At 38.0% G+C, this 24,467-nt stretch overlaps 1 protein-coding gene across 1 annotated transcript in view; it reads left to right on the plus strand.

The window, feature by feature from the left end:
• The window catches only part of LOC145687204 (uncharacterized), a 66,845-nt gene that overhangs the window by 14,569 nt on the left and 27,809 nt on the right, over nucleotides 1–24,467 (plus strand). The window contains exon 2 of the mRNA XM_081760675.1: nucleotides 11,691–11,840. Within this exon, the coding sequence (XP_081616801.1) occupies nucleotides 11,691–11,840 (150 nt within the window). The remainder of the gene's footprint in view (nucleotides 1–11,690; nucleotides 11,841–24,467) is intronic.

A 24,467-nucleotide genomic window follows, 5' to 3' on the forward strand; every position in this document is an offset into this window, starting at 1 on the left:
TGACTTAGTGGTAGAACGCTTCATCTGGTTCGTGGAGTCCTTACTGTTTCCATCCCCGGGCTAGTAAGTTTGTGGTGGATAAGATCGTATTCGTGGGTTTGGTCAAAGTACTCCCGCTTCCTCCGAAATTTCATTCTACCAATTCTTCTATTAAACATGGACTTGGTTCAATCATCGGGCGCGGTGGCTCAATGGTAGAGCGCTTTCTCTGGTGGGGCAGGTAAGTTTGTAGAGGACAAGATCGTATCCGTGTTTTTTCTCAGGTACTCCCGCTTCTTCCCACTTTTCATTCCACCAATTCCTGTCTCTATTATCATTGACTTACTTTAATCATTGGGCGCGGTGGCACAGTGGTACAGCGCTTCCTCTGGTGGACCAAGTAAGTTTGAAGTTGACTAGATCGTATCCGGGGGTTTTGTCAGAGTACTCTCGCTTCCTCCCACACTTCATTCCACCAATTCCTCTATTATCATTGACTTACTTCAATCATTGGGTGCAGTGGCTCAGTGGTAGAGCGCTTCCTCTGGTGGACCAAGTAAGTTTGTGGTGGAGAAGATCGTATCCGTGGGTTTTCTCAGGGTACTCCCGCTTCCTCCCACGTTTCATTCAACCAATTCTTCTATCATCATTGATTTGCTTTAATCATTGGAGAGGTCTTGGTCTCTTGAGCATTGCAATGATGTCAGAAATCAGGTTCGGTCCCAAGTATTTGGGTTGTGATGGAAACCTTTATTGTGGTTCAATCTCAGTATTTTATTACGCGAGATAAACCCATCCATACAGCTATAAATGTTGTTCTGTCTTGAGCAACTAGGTATTGATATTGAGCCAATTCGGAACCTCATTTCTGGCGCTTTGAGGCCAGGAACCGATTTCGGACATTACGCTGTCCTCAAACGACTAGGATCTTTCCAATGTTACCATCCGCGTAACAACCCCATGTTTAAAGGGGTAATAGAAAGGACCCGCGTCTAAAACTTCCGGACCCAGTTTCTTGAGGTTCAAGGCCAGGGATCGATTTCTGACATCACAATTGTGCTCAACGGATCAAAACCTTTCAAATTCCGCCAACGCCGTCCAACAACTTCATGTTTAATAGGTGAATAGTAGGGACCGGAGCTCATAACGTCAGGACCCCATACCTCGAGCTTCATTGTCTGGGTCTGATTTCTGACATTACTACTGCACTGCACTCAGGGGCAGTGGTTAGGGATGGGCCTGAGCGAGTTCGAGCTAGTTTTCCTTGAAACTCGACTCGACTCGAAACAGACACCTTTTGGCTCGACTCGAGAACTCGACTCAAAAAATTTCCTTCAACTCTTCTCGAAACTCTACTCTAATTTGGATCGAGTTTAGAGTCGAGTCGAGTGGAAACGAGCTAGATCGATCCAAATCTTGTGTGTAGTTTCAAGTTCCCTTTTCACGTATTCTACATAGACAATATAATTATTCTCAATGTTGCTATTTCCACTACAAATTATTATTATTATTATTATTATTATTATTATTATTATTATTATTATTATTATTATTATTATTATTATTATTATTAAATTCTGTATTTAAACTTGAAAGACAGACGGTTTGCGTCTGAATACTAAAAACTAGTTGACTGCCGATTTCGGTAGTCGTGAGATCTAGGACACAAGGACATCGTTCACGAGGTTCTGGGTTTGAGTTCCGGAGGAGCAAGTATTCGTGCTTGGGCCAAAATGTGTTAAGAGTTATAGCGTGTCGGGCAAACATGTTTAAAACTGCTCTGCCTGGGTCTAGTGTTGTCAACGACTTGTGCGGCTTGGCTCACAGCTTATTCAATATCAAGCCGAACCGAGAAGCAGGGATGCGCACGAGTCGAGACACAATTTGTAAAATTCGAGTCGAATCGCGACTGCTCGTAAAAATCTTGATTCGACTCGAATGTCTCAAAACTCTTCACATATTTTTAAAAATAATTTTGAAGAAACTAATCACTCAGAAACAGTTATTATATATATATATATATATATATATATATATATATATATAGGTGCGGATCCAAGGGGAGCTATAGCCCTCTTGACACTCAGGTATACACTGGATAAAAGAATAAGCTTCAATCCTGCTTTACACTGGATAAAGCGGCAAACTGTGATTTAGTCGCTCCCTTGATCATATCCTGGATCCGCGGCTTTATAGGTCCATAGCTCCAAAACTATGGGACCTATCATAGTCAGGTCAAGACTTCACTTAGAAACTAATATGTGCGCTATCCAAAAATATGCACATAGCCAAAAATACAATGTTTCAGAATCTAAAGTACTCACGCGACAATTTTTAGAGAGGAACTTTGGCTATGTGCATATAATTTGAAGTACTCACCAAATACCTGTATAAAAATTGTTGCAGAAGTATGGCAGAATTCTGAAACATGGATATTTGGATAGCGCACATACTAGTTCCTAAATAAAGTCTTGACCCTACTACGGTAGGTCGCCTAGTTTTGTAGCTATGGACCTTTAAAGTTCATTTCTTCATGTTTTTGGCAGCCTATAACTCCAAAATTAAGCATTTGTGCACCCAGGTTGGTCTATACCTTTTGTCTTATCTTATTGTCAGGAACAGTATTTCTTCCAGATATGTTTTTGGGGGCACAGCCCCCCCCCCCGGAGCTTTGAGAGTGTCCCCCCCGGAGGAGACAAAAATAATAGTATATAATACAATAATAAATAGAATAGTACCAGCAGTGCCCTCCCCCCCGAACATTTTTTTCTGGAAGAACAACTGGTCAGGAATCACCTTGCATTTTGTTAATGGAGTATCGCATCGCAGTTTGCAGTGCAAATGTGAATGAAATACAGTGCAAACATGGAAATGCAATGCAAATTGAAAAATGTTACTATCATTTCAAGAAACTTCCCCCCACTTGAAGGGTCGGTTATTGCAAGGAAAAATGCGTCAACTTTGGATTACAATAGTTTTCCACTCTTGTCTTTCCTTCCCTTTGTCAGTTTATTGTTAGTGGGTCATTCTCCAGATCTTCTCAGGTTTCGGGTCATTATCCTTGTTTCTGAGCGTGTAATAATAAAAATAAAAGTTCCTTGACGAAAAGGCGCATTGGCAACAGATTGGACCTAGCCAGTATATGGTATATATATATAGCATGATTGGGGCTTGGTTAGTAAAACGCAGAAGTGCGTACAGTAGATCAGTAAAACAGTAACGGTATTCTTCAATGCCGAAAATACAGTATAGGAAAATACACTCATCTTTGTCTCTCTTTTCTTTTTGCTTTTCATTTGAAGTACTGATATACCGGATGCTCATTTACGTTCCTTGTTAAAACCAACATATGTTTTAGCAAGATTTCTTCTCGGCAGACGCCGAAAACCTTAAAAAACAAATGGACTCTCTTTTTCTGTGTATGTTTGAACCAATGCGTTGTTTTTCCTAAACCTAATTGTTCAATTTGCCGCTGTGGTGAAACTATTTCGCTCAACTTGACAAATAATATAATAAAATATAATTCTTATCCAACAATGAGCGTGGATTGCAAGGAAAAGCAGTGAACCCTAAAGAACCCCTGTAGCAGGGGCGGATCCAGAACGGACTTATGGGGGGATTGTAATACTGCTACTTAGCTAGTTTTAAGAGCTCCAAATTCTGGGATGGGTTTTATTTATAAATAAAATAAGAAAGTTTCCTCTTCCGTGGGAGAGGGGCCATTGCCCCGATCGCTCCCTGGATCCGTGTCTAACCTATAGTCTCTCCCGAAATTAAATGCATTGATCTATTATTTTCAATTCGAAGTTATTTTCGCTTCCATTTTAATGGTGACGGAGTTCTTGTTCTTTGTATCTCTGTACTCAAGAAAATAATAATAATAATAATAATAATAATAATAATAATAATAATAATAATAATAATAATAATAAATTCATAGAAGAAATCCAATAAATACGAAAGTAGTTCACAATTCCATTCATAATGAATAGAATTGTGAAGTACTTTCGTATTTATGGGACTTCCTTTTTGTAATTACTCATTATAGCACAAAATGCGTTAAAATTGAAATTGCGACACAAATTGAAATTTGAATTGCAATTTGCTGCACAAAATGTAAATAACACACACACACACACACACACACACATATATATATATATATATATATATATATATATATATAACCGTGTACATTTTGTCTCGTCTCGAATTTCGAGTCGAGACAGGAATATATTTGAGAATCGAGACCGCGTTTACTCGAGACGAGTCGAAAGAGTCTTAAACCTCGACTCGACTCGACTCGTGCGCATCCCTATCGAGAAGTGAGCCGAGCTAACAGCTCATCCCAACCAAGCCGGCTCGAGCCGATGGCTCATCCCAATCGAGTCGGCTTGAGCCGGTGGCTCACCTGAGCGGAACCGAACCGAGTTGATGACTTACACTAACCAAGCCGTCTCGAGCTATCGGCTCAGTTGAGTCAAGTTGATGGCTCATCCCAACCGAACCAGCTCAAGCCATCGACTAAATTGAGCCTAGCTGATGGCTTATCCCAATGGAGCTGGCTCGAGCTGTTCACTCAGTTGAACCGTGTTGAGCCGGTTGACATCACTACTCTGGATGTGTCTCTGCGTGGGCTCAAAATTTTGACCGTGCAGGTCTCAGCCTTGATAGTAAGAACTACAGTATATACTGTACTTATATGATGCTCACGATATTTGATGCTTTCTCGTTATAAAAATCTATTGTCGTCTCGTTATCGAGACGAGACGAGATGCAAACAGTGTTCCTTCTCGTGATCAACACTAAAAGTATTCCACATTATTGCTTATATTTCTAATAGCTTTCGCTTTCCAGTCTAATCACTTAAACAAGCCATGATTTCAGAACGAGCTGAAACGAAGCCATTTATCAAACTCGACTCGACTCGAAACTCGATCTCAAAAACAGTGACTCGGCTCGAAACTCGACTCTAGAAAGTTACCTTTGGCTCTACTCGTGCCCATCCCTAGCAGTGGTAATGTCAGAAATCATTAACCTAACTATGTGTGCGAGTGGGTGTCCTCCCCACTGGTCTAGTGGCTAGCACGTAACCCTTTGGTACCCCAGAGTTTTTCAATGAATGTATTTTTTATTAATTATACTAATTTCTCTTTTAAAAAGGTGCAATTAATATGTTTGTTTATTTAATACGTAGTCACTGTTGAACAAAGTTCCATTTTTATGTATGGCAATAAGATCCCCTCTCTTCTGTCTTTAGACCCAGTCATATTACATTTAATAAATGCCAAATTACGATTTTATCAACGAAGAGAAGTTGGTAAATATTATTATTATTATTATTATTATTATTATTATTATTATTATTATTATTATTATTATTATTATTATTATTATTATAAAGCATCTGAATAATGTAGATATTTTTCACCCTTTAAAATTTCTGTGGGTTTCCCTGAATCTGGATATGTTGTTTTATAGTGTATAATGCAAAAAGACTTCAAACAGCAATCTGGCAAAAAGTGTTTGTGTAAAAGACATAAACGTCTTATCAGTTGTTCTACAAAAATCTAGACAACTGACGTTGTTTCTGTTTGCCTTTAAACACAATGTTACAATTTACAAGGCACAGACAAAAGTAGCGAGCAACGTGATATATCGCCTAAGGGCAGCTTCGTTGCTAAACTGAAGACTAGCACTCTGTCAATATATTGCATAGCTAACAATAAGTCACACTCACAGGTTCTTTCCAAACGTTTAGGTATAACAAGTTAATCAAACTACGTTGTTATAGGTAAGGGATGAGACTCTGAATGACCGATAAGTGTTGGAGCTCAGAGCCGTAGCTAGAAATTTCGTTGCCCGGAGCGAAGTAGAATTCGGCGTCCCCCGACACTCACCTTACCAAGCTTTGACTTCTCCTTTCTGTGCTTTTATTTTTAACATATAAGAGAAACACCTTTTTGTTGTTATGCTACGGTGATTGTTTTCACCAAGCTGCTTGGACAGACCATTGCAACAGCCAAAAGCGATCGTTATGTATTCTTTAACGAATAAGAGCTGCTCTCAAAAGGCTTATTTTAGACCTGCTGCTAAACTTGCCAAACTACCTTGTATACAAATCCATTTAAGGAATAATTATGAAAAAAGCATGGAGTCGATACTCCTACGTCAGGGGGACGATGTTACACATGGAGTTGGTGTGCGCATGTGGTAGTGTTGGAAAGTACCGGGTCCCCAGAGTGCAGTAGTAATGTCAGAAATCTGGCTTTGGACACGAAGCTCAAGGAATGGGGTTCTGACGTTATGGGTTCGGGTCCCTTCTATACACCTATTAAACATTAAGTTACTGGACGGCGTTGGCGGCGTTTGAAACGTTTTGATCCGTTGAGCACAATTATGATATCAGAAATAGATTTCTAGCCTTGAACCAGAAGAAACTGGGTCCTGAAGTTTTAGACACGGGTCCTTTCTATTCCCCTTTTAAACATGGGGTTGTTGGACGCGGATGGTAACATTAGAAAGATCCTAGTTGTTTGAGGACAGCGTAATGTCGGAAATCGGTTCCTGGCCTCAAAGCGCCAGAAATGAGGTTCCGAATTGGCTCAATATCAATACCTGGTTGCGCAAGATAGAACAACATTTATAGCTGTATGGATGGTTTTATCTCGCGTAATAAAACACTGAGATTGAACCACAGCAAAGGTTTACATCACAACCCAAATGCTTGGAACCGAATCACCGCAATGCTCAAGGGACCAAGACCTCTCCAATGATTAAAGCAAATCAATGATGATAGAAGAATTGGTTGAATGAAATGTGGGAGGAAGCGGGAGTACTCTGAGAAAACCCACGGATACGACCTTGTCCACCAGAAAATTACTAGGCCGGGAATCGAAACAATGAGGACCCCATGCACCAGAGCACGGGCTCTACCACTGAGCTACCACGCCCAATGATTAAAGCGTCAATGATAAAAGGAATTCGTAAAATGAAAAGTGGGAAGAACCAAAAGTACCCTGAGAAAACCCACGGATACGATCTTGTCCACCACAAACTTACTTCGTCCACCAGAAGAAGCGCTCTACCACTGAGCCACTGCGCCCAATGATTAAAGCGTCAAAGATAATAGAGAAATTGGTAGAATGAAAAGTGGGAAGAAGCGTGAGTAACCTCACAATACTCACGGATACGATCTTGTCCACCACAAACTTACTTGACCGGGGATCGAAACAATAAGGACCCCACGCACCAGACGAAGCGCTCTACCACTGAGTCACCGCTCCCAATGATTAAAGCAAGTAAATGATAATAGAGGAATTGGTGGAATGAAAATTGGGAAGAAGTGGGAGTACCTTGAGAAAACCCACGGACACGATCTTGTCCACCACAAACTTACTTGGCACACCAGCGGATGCGCTCTACCACTGAGCCACAGCGCCCAATGATTAAAGGAAGTCAATGATAATATCGGAATTGGTGGAATTAAATGTGGGATGAACCGGGAGTAACCTGAAAAAACCCACTGATACGAGCTTGTCCACCACAAACTTACTTGGCCCACCACAGGAAGCGATCTACCACTGAGCCACCGCGCCCAAAGATTAAATCAATTTAATGATGCACACAAAGATTAAATCAATTTAATGATGCGCCCAAAGATTAAATCAATTTAATGATAATAGAGAAATTGGTGATATGAAAAGTAGGAGGAAGAGGGAGTACCCGGAGAAAACCTACGGATACGATCTGGTCCACCATAAGCTTACTTGGCCAGGGATCGAAACAATAAGGACCCTACGCACTAAAGAAAGCATTCTACCACTGAGTCACCTTGCCCAATGATTGAATCAAGTCCATGATAAAAGATGAGTTTTTGGAGTGAAAAATGGAAAGAAGCGGGAGTACCCTCAGAAAACCCACAGATACGATCTTGTCCGCCACAAACTTAATTGGTCCACCACAGGAAGCGCTCTACCGCTGAGCCACCGCGCCCAATGATTAAACCAAGTCAATTATAATTGAGGAATTGGTGGAATGAAATGTGGGAACAAGCGGGAGTACCCTGACAAAACCCACGGATACAATCCTGTGCACCACACAACTTACTTGGCTGGGGAACGAAACAATAAGTACCCAACGTACAAGAGGAAGCGCTCTACCACTGAGCCACCGTGCCCAATGAATAAAGTAAGTCAGTGATAATAAAGGGATTGGTGGAATGAAAAGCGGGAAGAAGCGGGAGTACCCTGAGAAAACCCACGGATAAGATCCTGTCCACTACACAACTTACATGGCTGGGGTTCGAAAAAATAAGGACCCCACGAACGAGACTAAGCGCTCTACCACTGAGCCTCCACTCCCAATGATTAAAGCAAGTCAATGATAAAGGGGAATTGCTGGAATGAAAGGTGGGAAGAGGCGGGAGTACCCTGAGAAAAACCATGGATACGATCTTGTCCACCACACAACTTACTTTCTGGGGAATGAAACAATAAGGGCCCAATGCTCGAGAGAAACCGCTCTACACCTGAGCCACCGCGTCCAATGATTAAAGCAAGTAATTGATAATAGAGGAATTGGTGTAATCAGAAGTGGGAAGAAGCTGGAGTACCCTGGGAAAAACCATGGATACGATCTTGTCCACTACAAACTTACTTGGCTGTTGAACGAAATAATAAGGACCCCACGCACCAGAGGGAGCGTTCTACCAGTGAGCCAACCTGCCCAATGATTGAATCAAGTCCATGATAAAAGATGAGTTTTTGTAGTGAAAAGTGGGAAGAAGCGTTAGTACACCGAGAAAAATCACGGATATGATCTTGTCCACCACAAACTTACTTGGCCCACCAGAGGAAGAGGTCTACCACTGAGCCCAATGATTAAAGTAAGTCAACGATTATAGATGAATTCGTGGAATGAAATGTGAGAGGAAGCGGGAGTACCCTGACAAAACTCACGGATATGATCTTGTCCACCACAAACTTACTTGGCTTACCAAAGAAAGCGCTCTACCACTGAGCCACTGCGCCCAATGATTCAAGCATGTCAATGATAATAGAAGAATTGGTGTAATGAAATGTGGGAGGAAGCGGGAGTACCCTGAAAAAACCCACAGATACGATCTTGTCCACCACAAACTTAGTAGGCCGGGGATCGAAACAGTAAGGACCCCACGCACCAGAGGAAGCGTTCTACCACTGAGCCATTGCACCCAATGATTGAATCAAGTCCATAATAAAAGATGAGTTTTTGAAGTGAAAAGTGGGAAGAAGCGGGAGTATCCTGAGATAACCCACAGATACCATCTTGTCGACCACAAACTTAATTGACCCACCAGAGGAAGCGCACTACCATTGAGCCACCGCGCCCAATGATTTAACAAAGTCTATGATAATAGAGAAATTGGTGGAATGAAAAGTGGTAAAAGCGGGAGTACCCTGAGAAAACCCACGGATACGATCTTGTCCACCACACAACTTACTTGGCTGGGGAACGAAACAATAAGGGCCCAATGCTCGAGAGAAACCGCTCTACCACTGAGCCACCGCGTCCAATGATTAAAGCAAGTAATTGATAATAGAGGAATTGGTGTAATCAGAAGTGGAAAGAAGCGGGAGTACCCTGGGAAAAACCAGGATACAATCTTGTCCACCACACAACGTACTTGGCTGGGGAACGAAATATTAAGGACCCCACGCACCATAGGAAGCGCTCTACTACTGAGCCGCCGCGCCCAATGATTAAAGCAAGTCAATGATAAAGGAGGAATTTGTGGAGTGAAATATGGGAACAAGCGGGAGTACCCTGAGAAAACCCACGGATACGATCCTGTCCACCTAATACGATCCAAAATAATTATTCATCTTTCAATAATTGTAAATGTTTATAAGTTCAGTTATTCACCATTAATAGAGTCAACTAGAAGTGTTTTTGTAACGAAGAAATAACAACATGAACTGTGAAATATCTTCTCACAAACTGTTGAGAGTTGAGAGTAGACAAACTTTACTCTTTGGTTTACCGATTACCTCGAAACCGCGGTAGCCAGAATTAGCCCAGGATAGGGGACTTATATTAAGAAAATGAAAATCTCAGGAAAATGCAGAAGTATTTTAGTCTGAGAGAAAAAAGATGAAAAATCTCTAATTTCTAGTTCTGTTAGTCTTGTAGCTCTTTGTGATTGTAGTCTTGTATCGCTATTTGTGATAACAATCAGAAACAGAAGTAAAAGGTAAATTACAGTAATAGTTTTCTGTTAATTTTTGTATTCAAGGGGAAGACGGAAAACCTACTTTTATCTTAACATTTGTTTTTCTTAAAATTTCTATTCGGGTTCACACCCTTTCCCCTCAGCATTGAATACGGAAGTGGAGAACTTATTTAGAATTTGATTGTTGATTCCAGTATATTTCAAGCATCACTTCTCTGATCTGGGCCTGTGATATGTCGATACGTCGCTATCTTCATATATCAACATTCGATAACGCGAATATATGGACATGAATATATCATTCTAAATTTTCGATATCGATATTCGGGGGGGCGGCGAGGTATAAGGGACCCTAAGACTTGCGATGGATGAAGAAATTAAACTTACATTTAAAATATTGTTTTCTAATCATAATATCTTTATTACCACAAATTGCAATGTAAATACATTCACTTGCAAATTTGCAATATTATATGGTATAATTTCTTAGGCGCCAGAACTTTTCTGTTCCCTGAAAAAAGGGACACAAAATCACGTGGAAAAGCTAGTGCTTCGAACTTTGAACTAGAATTTACCATAAGAAAGTTTTTTATTTCTGTGTTGCAGATTTCCACCCCTTTTGTTCTTTGGGACCGCTCATTGACAAAACGTGCACACATGATCGCTATATGCATTCATGCTCTTAGGCAGAGTCAGAGATTTTGAAAAGGAAACGACTTTTTAATAATAATAATAATAATGTTAATAATAATAATAATGTTAATAATATTAATAATTATTATTATTATTATAACAATGGAGTTTACAACCAGGGTCCTATTTCTTTATCTTGCATGGGAGGGCCGCAAGTCTGCTACGCCACTGGTGTCCCCTGTTATGTGTTTCTCTTTTTCGTTTCGTTTAGCTATTTGTTTTTGTACTGTTAGGCTTTTATATGAAACCTTTATATTATATAACTTTTTCTTTTTATGAGTTTCTTTTTTGGTGGGGTGTGGGGAAAGAGAGAAATGCTTTCTTCTTATATCTGTTTCTTACCATTCATCTTGTTTGAACTGCTTAAGTAAGTCACTTAGTAACTTTTGATGTCATCCAACTCCGTCACAATAATAAAATTGTCATTCTTAACAATTTGTTTTATTCTCTTATTTGCAGTTTGCCACACTGATATATTTGTGACAAAATTGAGGTTTAGTCCAACGCCTTTCGAATTTGCAACCAACCCAACCGCCGAGCTTTTTGGATTGCCTGCTATTGCAGGAAAAGGAGAATTGCAGGTGGTAATGCACTTTTGGAGTCGTGCATACAACTCCAGTATGCCTCATCATCATCTGAATCAATATTCACCTTAATACATTTTGTGAGCTTTCTCGCTTAGGTAGTTTGAATAAGTATTACATTATTAACTATTGTATATACATTACGTATTATTTTAGAATATCTTTTACGTCTTTACATTACTTTGTTTCCTCATAATTATTTTAATGATTGTTTCAAACAGTTTTCGAAGATAGCATCAGAGCGCAGCGTGGCACTGTAAGAGGACGACTTGGAAGAGGTCGTGGTAGAGGACAAGGCGGAAGAGGTCTTGATGGGGTACGAGAATTTGGAAAGAAAGGAAGTCGGGGAAGAAGATCCTACCAAAGAGGAGGTACTGATTTATGTATTCAGTTCTATATTAAAATATGTAATGATAGGAAGATGGGAATGCCGATTTTAGTGTCCCGATAGAAAATCGTAGTGGCAATAACTATATCACATTGTACACAAATATTTGACTTTAGATTGCATTGGTTTCGTTTGTTTTAGTCGTTAAAATGCCCTATATGTGGTAACATTGTTGATCTTTACTTTTACTAAGTTGAGGAGGCTTCGTTAGTTTGCCTAGTTAAAAAGCAGTTACTGTTTCGTTATATAATATCTTCGAATTTTCATAGTTAATAGTTAGAATATAAACCTTAATTAAGCAACGGGTGAGATTTCTTATTTATTAACCAAATTGAAGTATCTAAGATTTCAAGTACAGGGTGAATCAAAAGTCCATTATCATCTCATAAAATGAGAGCGACTCTAGGTAATCGGAATTGGTAATTGCAGGAACACGTTTAGGCCAAGCAAGATCCCTTATGGTGCATGTCAGGTGAAGGACGCCATCTTCCTGTCCACCAATTTGAATTTTGATCAAAAAGTTGAAGTGGAAAAAGGTAATATGAAATATGAAACAGAACTAGAATTTTAAGGAAAACTCAAGGGTGTAATCAGATTTAACGTACCTGTAATAAATTTGAAGTTATAATCACATGAAATTCAAATTTATCTCTTATTTCCAGGTGCTGGATCATCCCATTAGTCAAAGCTAACAGCACCGAGATCGTCAAGACCTAGAGTGGTAGAAGTGCCCGTGCTGAAGCTCATGTTTTTAATGAAGGTCATTGTCAATATACTCCAGTTTCGCACGCTGCAGTGGCACAATTACTCACCAAGTTCGAAGAAACAGGTACAGTCACGGACAGACTACTATCAGATAGACGCAGAACTGCCATTGACGAAGGCACAGCTACGGCAGTACTCGCATCGTTTGTTAAGTTTCCATAGCGCAGCATACGCCGATTATTACTGGAATGCCACGTCAGCCAAACCTTCATTTGTAGCGTGTTAACGACACATAAGTCACATCCTTAGAAGATGCAACCGCAACAGTATCTTTCTGAAGATTATCAAGATCGGAGAGTGCAATTTTGTGAGTGAGCAGTGGGACAATTGCTGCAGGAGGACCCCAACTTTGCAATACAAGTCTTAAAAACCGATGAGACAATTGTTATGTTGTAGGGGAGGTAAACAAACAAAATCTACACTTCTGATCTCCAGACACCCCCAAGTGAACAGATCCATGTAAAATGGTTGGTGCAGGGAAAATTGTGGTGTGGACAGGGATTTTAGCTACACGTATCATTGGCTCATTTGTTATTTCTCGCACCTCAACTGCAGATCGACACTTGGACATGTTAGAACGACTCATTCCTTCCTCAATGTCGGCCCTGGATGTCAACTTTCCTTTATTTAACCAACATAATGGGGCGTCATCTCATCATGGATAGGAACTTCGACAGTTTCTGGATGAACAATTTCCTGGTCGATGAATTGTTCGACGAGGACCAGTGGAATGACCTGCCAGATCACCTGATCATTCACCATTGAACTTTAAGCTGGGTCACCTAAAACCAATTATATATGGCGAAAGAATTAGAGATCTGGATCATTTGAGCAACGGATGCAGGACACCTGTGTGCAAATCACGCCTGAGACATAGCTTCGTGAATATACTGCACGGGAGACATCTCTGGAAACATGCATAGAGCAATACGACCAGCGCATTGGACAAATTTTGTAAAAAGCAATCTAAGTTTTATGTGATTATAGCTTAAGTCATTACAGTTATGTTAAATATGATTACACCGTTGAGTTTCTCTTATAATTGTAGTCTTGTTTCGCATATCACTTGATCTCCTTCCATTTAATTTTTGAGCAAGATTCAAAATGGTGGATAGCAAGATAGCATCCTTTCTTTCACCTGACACGCATTATAAAGATTCCCTCTTGGCATAACGTGCACTTACAATTCCTAATTACGGCTATCTATACTCGCTTTAATTTTATAAGTGGTTGTAAGGAACTTTTGACTCACCCTGTATACTAGATTCCTTAAAATTCGTAATTTCAAGTTCGCATAATTTTTTTGACGAGTCTGTGATTTTTTTTTTTTTAACATTGCAAAATATGCAAGCACCTACTCTCTCTTTTGATATAGCAAATACCTATTTTCCTAAACAAACAAACAAAAAAAAAGTAAAAACTGATTTTTGATTCAAGTTGAGGTATAAGAGCCTTCATATACATATAAATCTATATATGAAGCCTTGAAGTTCTAAGTTAGAGGTATTCTTGCTTCAAGTTTTAGCGCTAGGAATTATAAGCAGAAAAGAAGTCCACTATCTCACATGTACCTTTACCTTTCTGAGATGTATCTCTTTTTACTATTACAATTTATTTATTCTCAAGGTTCCTAACCTTTCCAGCAACAGGGACTGTTGAGATTGAGTAAGTACCTTCAAATGTGAAAATAACGCTACCTAACATCATTTGTAAATGGCCATTACTTATGAACAAGAACAAGTGAAAGAAAACATTTTTCCCATTTAGAAGCAGAATAACTGGCTAAAATGAATGTAGTCATTAATAATAATAATAATAATAATAATAATAATAATAATAATAATAATAATAATAATAATAATAATAATAATAATAATAATAATAATAATAATAATAAAAGATAAGCAGAAAATTTATACGGTTAAAATCAGGCTTATTTTAAATCTTACATAGGCCTATAAATGCTTTGAACCATTACTTATTAATTTTATCCAACTTTAATGTGATAGTGATGGAACATCAAATTCTTATACGTCCAACGGAATACAGCACTTGATAACAGGGTAAATAGTTTATTTCCATTTCGTGATTCTGACTCCTACATTTGATAATAATTATTATTATTTTCAGTGTTTTACCAGTAATATTTAGGGGAACGCAATAATATCTTATCAATATTTACCGACATACCTGATAGAATGAAACTCGGGTTCTTGGGCATGGTATGTATGAGAGAAACAGAGAACCTTGAGTAAATAAATGAAAATGCGCAAGTTACCAAAGTCATTTTACTTCATTGAGATCACTCGAGCCATGAAGTTATTTTTATCAGGTCATTAGATGGTTTAAACTTTAAAGTAGATTGCCAGGATCGAAATAGGAAAATCATCCTTCTGTCATCGATAAATGATACTTAATATACTCATTTCAATGTGCTGTGTATTGAAATTCTTGAAAGGATGCTATAAAGAGTATCGTTCTAACTCTGGGATACTTTGTATATATATCAAAGTAATGATTGCCTTTATGTTTGGAAAGTTCTACTTTCAGATTTCAGGAGTATAGAAGCAAAACCTGCTAAATCCATTTTTAAATTTTGTCAGGGAACAAAGACAAAGTGAAGCCCTTATGCTTCAGAATTATTCAACAACTGTTTTTATTTAGTGGTAGATTTCACTCATCTTCATTAAGTAGTGACCACTAAACAAAAAAAAAAAAAAAAAAAAAAAAAACTTATTCAACAATTCTGCAACATAAGGAATCACTTTTTCTTTGTTCTTTGACAAAATAGAAAAATGGATTTAGCAGGTTTTGCTCCTATACCCCTGATTTGTAGTTGGGAATTGTAAATCACAGTAGTAACTTTTCGCTCCTTGCAGTTCTACTTGTAGAGCCATGGATCAAAACACTCTACCTGTGAATGTCAGCAGAGGGCTTTCAACAGAAGGATACATGATTAAATTGATTGAATATCTTGGCAAAATACACAAGAACTAATTTCCACCCTTTCCTCTCTACCTAGGTAGTATTTATGTGCGTGAGGGAGAGTTGCCCATGAATATAATGAACTAGTATCAAGTTGTAGACAATGGCTGATGAAGATACTAGTGTAACAAAAATGTATATTAAGTGTTAAGATAGAAATACTTTAGAAGTGCAAATTATTGCTTAATACTGTGAAACTTTCATTTCTTGTAGAGAAGGCGAAGTTAAAATAGCTTATATATTTGAACTAATTTTCTCCCTTCAAAAAAACTATAACTAAAACTTGTATAACTTACATTATCGACGTATCTGAACAAAGCAAATATTCAGAATGGCTGGCTGTTATATTTATTCACTTATATGTATGGCTGCAGATAGAGCATGTTGGCCATTTCACATTAAAATATGTAACAACTGTTTAATAGATAATAGAAGATTGACATGTAATATGTAACAATAGTCAATAGTAATAGCAGAAAATAACAGAATATCAACGAAAAACATGAACAAATACTTAAGTAATATTTATAATTTATATATATGATCATGCCTCCCTCATTGTAAGAACTTACTTTTTCTTTTCTACGCTTCGTCGACGAGCCGTGAAATGCTTGAAAGCTAAGTGCTGCTTCTTGTTACCTTCAGTATGTTTGTATATTAAATAATATGTAACTGCAAGTCATTATCAAAATAATGAAAATACCTAAGAAAATGCAACTTATCCTGAATAATACGGCCTGGGATCAGCGTTAGCCTGAAAACAGCTCTAATTTGTAGTGAAATGGAACAAGATAAGTCATGAATGGTATCCAGAGTCAGGGATGCCCACAAGGGGGGAACATGACGCCAATGGCGTCATTAAACTTTTCGGGGGGGATTTTTTACGAAAGAGGAAAAAGTTTATGGACGAGCTGGCAGCTGATGAAGTAATAACTGAACCTTTTAAAAAAAATTAAAGTTGATGTTTATTTTAAGATCCTTGACTCACTGACTGATCACTTCTCAAACCAAGTCTTGGACTTAATGACCCAAATGGCTTTATTTTCCCATGATGAACTTAACAAACTGAGTGAAAGTCTTCGGTCAAATATGATACAAGAATTGTGTGACTTCTACCATTTTGATAGTGAAGAAACAGTAACTGAGTTACAAAACTTTTCATTCTTATACAAGGTCTCATACCACAATATAGAAATTTCTGATTTGTTACAAAAAAAATCTAACATTTTCAAGCAAGACAGGAATAATAGTAGTAACTTAGTAGGAGTAGAGTCAGAAGATGCTAAAGAAGAAGCTTTAGATGGAGAAGAAATTGATATACAGGTGTTTACAGTAACTCTCAGGATTTCCAAACTTAAATAGGCTCTACAGAATTCAGAATTCTGCTTTCACTCTCTGTAACAAGCTGCTCACCTGAGAGAATCATGAGTCATATCAAAATTGTAAAAAAGAAAAAATAAATAAATAAATAAAAGTAAAATAAAAAATAAATAAATAAAACCGCTTCAGAACAAGCATGGGGGGGCATTTGGTTAAATAACTTACTAATTTTAAGTAGTGAGACTGAAATTTTGAACGAATTATCATATGAGGGCATTGTTAATCAGTTTTCCTTAACCAGTAAACAAAGACGAAGATTGTTGTTAAAACGTTAGATTCATTAAGTTCAATATTTTAGTTATTCACTTTTACTTGTGTAACTATGTAATTTTTACACCTTACAACTTCTGGAATTATTCAGTTTTTTCTGTATCTTTTTAAAAAAAATATTTCTTACTTTTTATCATGTAGCTTTGCTTTTGCTTAATGGTTGTCAAAATAAATATAATAATATATCTAAATAAAGGCTAATTTTAACACAAGCATACGTGTAAAAAATAAATGAGTAAAATATTAATTATAAATGAATATCGAGGTGTATATGGAATTTTAGGTCAGTTAAAAAGTAAAATAAAAATCATTTTTAATTAAGTCTACCGAAGAAAGAGGGATTGCTCTGATTTAAAAAAAAAAATGTAAAAGTTTAAAGTCAGGGATGAACAACAAAAATTCTTGTTGAGGATAGTCGAGCATCACAGAAAAGTCGTCACCAAGCGAACAGAGAAGGGATTGTATCATTCAAAGTTGATTAATATAACACGTGTTTTGCCTGTCATACTACCTATTAATTTTAGTGTTTAGTTTTAGTATTATTTTAAACTTTGTGATGTTTTGTTTTCAAAATAAAAGTAATTAACACTGAGAAATCGTATTTTTGCCTACTTCTACGAAACTAATCAAAATGTGCAACATCTAAATATTATCCAATCTTCCTGAAATTTGTTACATATCTTTTACTCACTAAGACTCGGGGTATAAGCGGTCTGCAAAAATTTTACTTTTTTTTTTTTTTTGGGGGGGGGGTCTTACAAAATGAAGCATCCTATTAATTAGCATCCTACAAATTATCAACCTTACGTTGAAATAATCTACATTTAAATTTAAAGTTTGTGTGATTCCAATGTGAGTCTTGAGTCCTTTTTTTTAATTTGTTAATTTTTGAGGATTGGCGGCACAAAATTTGGGGGGGATTGGCACCCCTGTCCAAAAGAATATTGTATCATATCTCATGAAGTACAGCACTCAGTTGGTGACGATGAAGGATAATATCTGCTCCGAATTCTGAGCTCCGGATTTGACAAGTGTTCAATAGTATTGAGGTTGCGGACTAGGTGGAACATGTGAGTTCTTTCTTTTTTAAAATGTCTTACGCTTATACACCAAGACTAAGGGAGACGGTGATAATGAGATGGGTGATAGTGATGGAATGAAAACAGTTTAGGGAAACGGAAGAACCCCGAGAAAGCCTACGTCACTTTCCACCACAAATCCCATTTGGCGGAGCTGAGATCAAACCTGAGACTCCACGCACTAGAGGTGAGCACTCTACCACAAACCTGCCATCACGTAAGATGTTCTATCCCATCCTGATGTTCATGAAACTACGCATCAACGGCTACAGGAGTGTGAATTGGCACATTGTTGTCTTGGAAGATTGCGTGGAGTTGGCGGGAAACAACGTCTGAACCAGAGGATGCACGTGGTCATCTAAGATATCCACATAATCACTTGCAGTAATGCGTCCTGTCAGTGACTCACCCCTTGTATACCGCTAGGATCACAGATTTGCCGCCACGTTTCACAGTAGTGTGGACACGTCAGAGCATAAATTTGTTTGGGCGTCTCCTATACATAAACACGGTCTGTTATTTGAAATAAAGTAAAACAGAACTCATCAGACAATGGTTTTCGAAACATCAGCAATACACCTTACATGGTCTCAGGACCATTAACTTCGCGCATAACCTTTAGTAGCGGTTTAGAAATTGCTACCCACCGTGAATGTTCATGTTCTCAACTCGCGTCGGTCAGTGATTGTCTCAATAAACTGCTCCAGGCGGAGTCTCGCAGTCAGTTTTACCATGAGTTCTTTAGGCCGTCATCCTTTAGACATTGCTCCTCGCTATACAATTAACACACTGCCCATTTTAGATATATTTGTACCAACTAACTGTGTACCAAAATCAGTCTTCTTTGAGACTCAGTAAGGTCTCCCATTTTCTATCATAATCGTCTGACCTCTTTAACACACCCTTCGTTCCACCCCGCATAAGTACACCACTAACAGCAGCCAAACACTGTACACACACATACTCAGTGTTATTTTTTCACATATATTTTTCTGTTGTTTCATTTATTTATTTGCCTGTTTTTCATATAATTGGGATTACTCCCAAGTAAGCATACAATTGATAAATTACAAAATAAAATATATATATATATATATATATATATATATATATATATATATATATATATATATGGTTTTCAAAAATATCCTAATAGACATCACTTGACACATACAAGCTTTTATACATACTAGCAAACCCGAACGTCCTGCGCAAGCGCAGGACACCATTGTCTGAATGATTGAATATGATACAAAATTAAAAATATTTATGGTTAGCAACGTAGTTGTAATAACACGTTAATAATATCTTTAAGAATTTCTCGATAATTGCTCGAATTTAAGATCTCCTCGAATCTAAAATGCACCCCGATTTCGCTGAGGTATATTAAGGAAAAATAGTAATATCTTCCGTTTTTACTATTACTAAAGCGATGGGTGGTTCAAGAGTTAAATTCTATTTATTTTTATGTATTAATCTCCCCTTTCCCTCCCCTAGGTTCTACCATCAAAGTGAATATATATATATAACTTTCCAGGCTCGAACGTCATCTATGTTGAAAATTTGATCGCGATCGGTCAGGTGGTTCAAGAGTTATTAAGTTTGTTTATTTTTATATATCACTTCCCTCCCCTCCTCCTACCCTAAGTTCTACCGTCAAAGGGATATGATAAAAACCACCCCAGGTCCGAACCTCATCTATGTTGATAATTTGATTAAGATCGGTTCGGTGGTTTAAGCGTGATGAAGTCACAAAGACAGTCACTTTTATTTTGACTTTTTTTTTTTTTTTTTTTTTTTTTTTTTTACATATATGCCCCTTCTCCTCCCCTACATTGTGCCGTCAAAGTACAATGACGAAAACATACCAGGTCCAAACTTATCTATGTTGAAAGTTTGACCGAGATCGGTCGGGTGGTTCAAGAGTTATTAAGTTTTATTCATTTTCATATATTTACCCTCCTTCCCTCCCCTCCTCTAAGTTCTACCATCAAAATGAAATAACAAAAAACTTTCCAGGTTCGAACTTCATCTATGTTAAAAGTTTGATTGAGATTGATCGGCTGATTCAAAAGTTATTGACTCACGAACATGGTCACTTTTATTTTTATATTTATTGATTTTTGTACATCTCCTCCTCCTCCCCATCCCCTACATTGTTCCATCAAAGTGAAACGGTAAAATTCATCCTAGGTACGAACGTCATCTATGTGGAAAATTTGATCGAGATTGGTTGTTTGGTTCATGAGCTATTAAGTTTTATTTATTTTTTTATAATTCCCCCTCCTCCCCTTCCCCCAAGTCCTACCGTCAAACTGAACAGCTAAAACACTCCCAAGCTAGAACTGCATCTACGTCAAAAATTTGGTCGAGATCGGTCGCGTGGTTCAAGAGATTAAGAGTCACAAACATAGTCACTGAATTTGGATCTGAAGTTTTTTTTCTTTTGTTCACAGACACCGCTTTTAATATATAGATTTAAACACAAGAAAATTATATCTTCATAGAACTTTACACAGTAACAATTCTTTAGCAAAAATTTATGAAGATGCGACATAAACAAAGAATATGTTTCGTTTAGTTTTAGAAACTTCTATAATTTGTGAAAATTATCGTACAAGTGAAATATATTCAATGGTTGGGTACAAAACTTCGCGGCGACAACCTCGCGGACCAAAACCTCGCCACCCAAAACCTTGCGGCCCAAAATCTCGCCTGGCCAAAGCCTCGCCGACCAAAACCTCGCGGGCCAAAATCTCGCCTGGTTGATTGTTGAAAAGAGTGATTGTGCATACAAGGTTTGCTAAGCGATTTTCGTTTGATTAGGTGATATATATCGCGTTTGTGAATTGTATCTGTGTATATGTGTGGGCAGAAAGAGAGGTGCTTCCGGAGGAGTGCTTTTTCACAAACTATATTTTTCACTATTGAGGTGTTTTTTTATAATTTAAACTTTGATTCTATGTTATATTTTGTTTCCAATTCGTTAAAAAATCCGTTAAATTGTTATTTTAAACAAATTTAAAATTTTCTATTGTTTAAGTGATTAAAATTATATATATATATATATATATATATATATATATATATATATATATATATATATATATTTATCAACAATGGTGGATGGAGTCGGTTCACGAATATAACAATCCAGAATTGTGTTTGCGCAACGTAGCGGCTGACCAGCAGAGGCTTGATCAAAGTTATGATGACGTAAATAATCTAATCTCCAATGATTGCTGCCAGGAGAGTCTCAATATAGAGGAAGTTTCTGACATTGGAAGCGTGTTAGTTACAAACAACGATGAATTAGATAATTTTTCATATGATGAAAAATATATATCCTGCCCTCATTGTGAAAAGCATCTGGCCAATCAAAGAAGACTTGCTATCCACATTAGCAAAAGTCACCAAACTCACACCGACCTAGACGCATGGGTGGATCTGTTATTATTCCCGTATGCAGTACTCAATGTTCCGTCACAATCAGATCAATTTAAAAACTTAACGACCTGGGTCAAGCAACGAGTTTGCGAATGGGATTATTCTCACCGAGATGCGTTACTCCATGATTATTTAAAAAAAAAAACGCAAATCTCAACATTCTTCTGACTCAACATCCTTTAACACTAAAAGAGTCGAAAACAAACTCAACGATGGGGACATAAGAGGCACGGTCAGATTTCTGAAGATATCATCGCCACACCTAATGCATCTGCTTTAGAAGCACTTAAGGAGAAGCACCCTTCACATTCAGACACATTTTCATTACCAGACCCTCCTTAAGATTACCCTAATATACCAAGAGTTTCAGTTTCTGAATTACGATACGCTGTAAAATCCTTCCCATCTGGATCAGCTGGATGTATTGATGGTCTCCGTCCCTCGATTCTTAAGGATCTACTTTTACATTATGAGTCAGATTCAAAAGAAAGATTAACTACGATGATTATAGAATTACCTTATTTAATCCTTTCAGGTAATATACCTCAGGAAATAAGACCAATCTTTTTTGGAGCATCACTTATTGCGCTTAATAAGAAGAGCGGTGGAATTCGACCAATTGTAGTGGGGAACATTTGGAGAAGAATATCAACAAAAGTTATATGTTTCAGAATTAAAAAATCCGTCATAAGTTTCCTTTACCCGAACCAATTGGGAGTATGCGTTCCCAATGGAGCCGAAGCCGCAGCACATGCAGCTCGCATTTACTTTTCTACTCCCCATTCACAACAAAAGGCTTTTCTGAAATTAGACTTTCGTAACGCTTTTAATGAACTGAACCAAGACGCAATGCTACTCACAATTAAATCTAATTTTCCATCGATTTATCACTATGTCTATCAATGTTATGCGCAACCAATTAACCTATTTCTAGGGGATAAGATTATACTCTCGCAACGTGGAGAACAACAAGGCGATCCTCTAGGTCCCGCTTTGTTCGCCATGACAATTCAGTCCATAGTGTCTAGGATTAACACTGAATTAAATAACTGGTACTTAGATGATGGCACCATAGCAGGAGATCCTGACACAGTTATAAGTGAACTACACAATATTCGAACTATGGCAGCAGACATCGGACTACACTTAAATTTTATGAAGTGTGAAGTAGGATTTTTAGGAGTTTCGCAAGATTAAATGGAAGTGTATTCACAATTTAAAAATTCAACACCGGGAATAGAACTTATCACAACCTCGTCAGCTTTTCTACTTGGTGCAGCCCTTTCACCTGAGGCAACACGTAATTTGTTAGTCGAGAAAACTAAAAAGTTAGATTTTAGATTTTTTCTTGTCACGTCTGGCCCTAGTCTCCGCACATTCAGCTTTTTATCTCCTTCGTGATTCGTTCTTCATACCAAGAATAATCTATTTTTTTACGCTGTTCTACTTCTTGGCGTGAAGTCGATTTACTAGAGAAGTTGGACACCGTTCTGAAATGTGGACTGAAATCGTTACTCAGCTCCAGCTGTAACCTAAATAGCAACGCATGGATACAGGCCTCCCTTCCAGTTGATTCTGGAGGTCTTGGTATTCGTCGGGTTGTCGATTTGGCTTATCCTTCATTTTTAGTGCCGTTCTATGGCTCCCGGCATACCATTGAGATACTCCTCAACCAACTGAATGAGCCTCACATAGAAGCCGATGTCCAAGGCTGCATATCTGACTGGTATAACCTAGTTGGTTTAAGCCCTCCTGAAATAACGGGCAGAAGTTCGCAATCAATTTGAAATAAGCCAATCACCAAATTATATCAATCAGTGTTATTACAAGAAGCAGACAGTCAAGAGGATAAAGCTAGACTTCTCGCCTCCTCATCACCAATTTCAGGTGCTTGGCTACAGGCATTACTTTCACACTCCCTAGGACTGCATCTTCCGAACGAAAGTTTTCGTATTGCAGTTGCACTTTCCCTAAGAGTAGACACCTGTGGATCACACAACTGCTCTAAATGTGGTGCATCAGTCAAGCAGAATGTCCTACACGGTCTGTCTTGTATAAGTAGCTCCGGAAGATATGTGAGTCATTCGAACGTGAATGACATTATCTGGAGAGCACTCACATTGGCGGAAGTTCATCTGTTCGTGAACCTGTGGGGTGTTACAGATCTGATGGCAAAAGACCAAATGGCATGACGCTGGTACCATGGAAGAGGGGAAGGATTCTTCTCTGGGATTTCACCTGCTCTGACACTTTCGCGTCATCTAATCTCACTCTTTCTTCATCTCGAGAAGGAGCTATTGCAGCCCGCAGAGAATGCGAGAAAAGAAGAAAATATAAAGATATGCTCGATAGATACATGTTCGTGCCCGTAGCCATTGAATCAAGTGGCATTTGGGGCCTCGAAGGGCTCAATTTCATCAAAGAAGTAGGCTCACGTATTGCACACCTTACTGGTGACAAGCGGGCTACTACTTTTCTGATACAACGTATCAGCATAGCAGTTCAGCGAGGAAATGTGGCTTCCATTTTAGGTACATTACCTCCTGGAAAATTATTAGAAGAAGTTTTCCTTTTATAACTGACTGTTCAGAATTTACTGTTTATCTTTCTGTAAAAAAAACGTCAAATATAAAAAAAATAGAAAAATAATATCATAGCAATAAATAAGTTATATAGTGTAAAAA

The sequence above is a fragment of the Thermobia domestica genome, chromosome 6 (genome assembly GCF_964235325.1).
Source record: "Thermobia domestica chromosome 6, izTheDome1.hap1.1, whole genome shotgun sequence".
Classification (NCBI taxonomy): Eukaryota; Metazoa; Arthropoda; class Insecta; order Zygentoma; family Lepismatidae; genus Thermobia; species Thermobia domestica.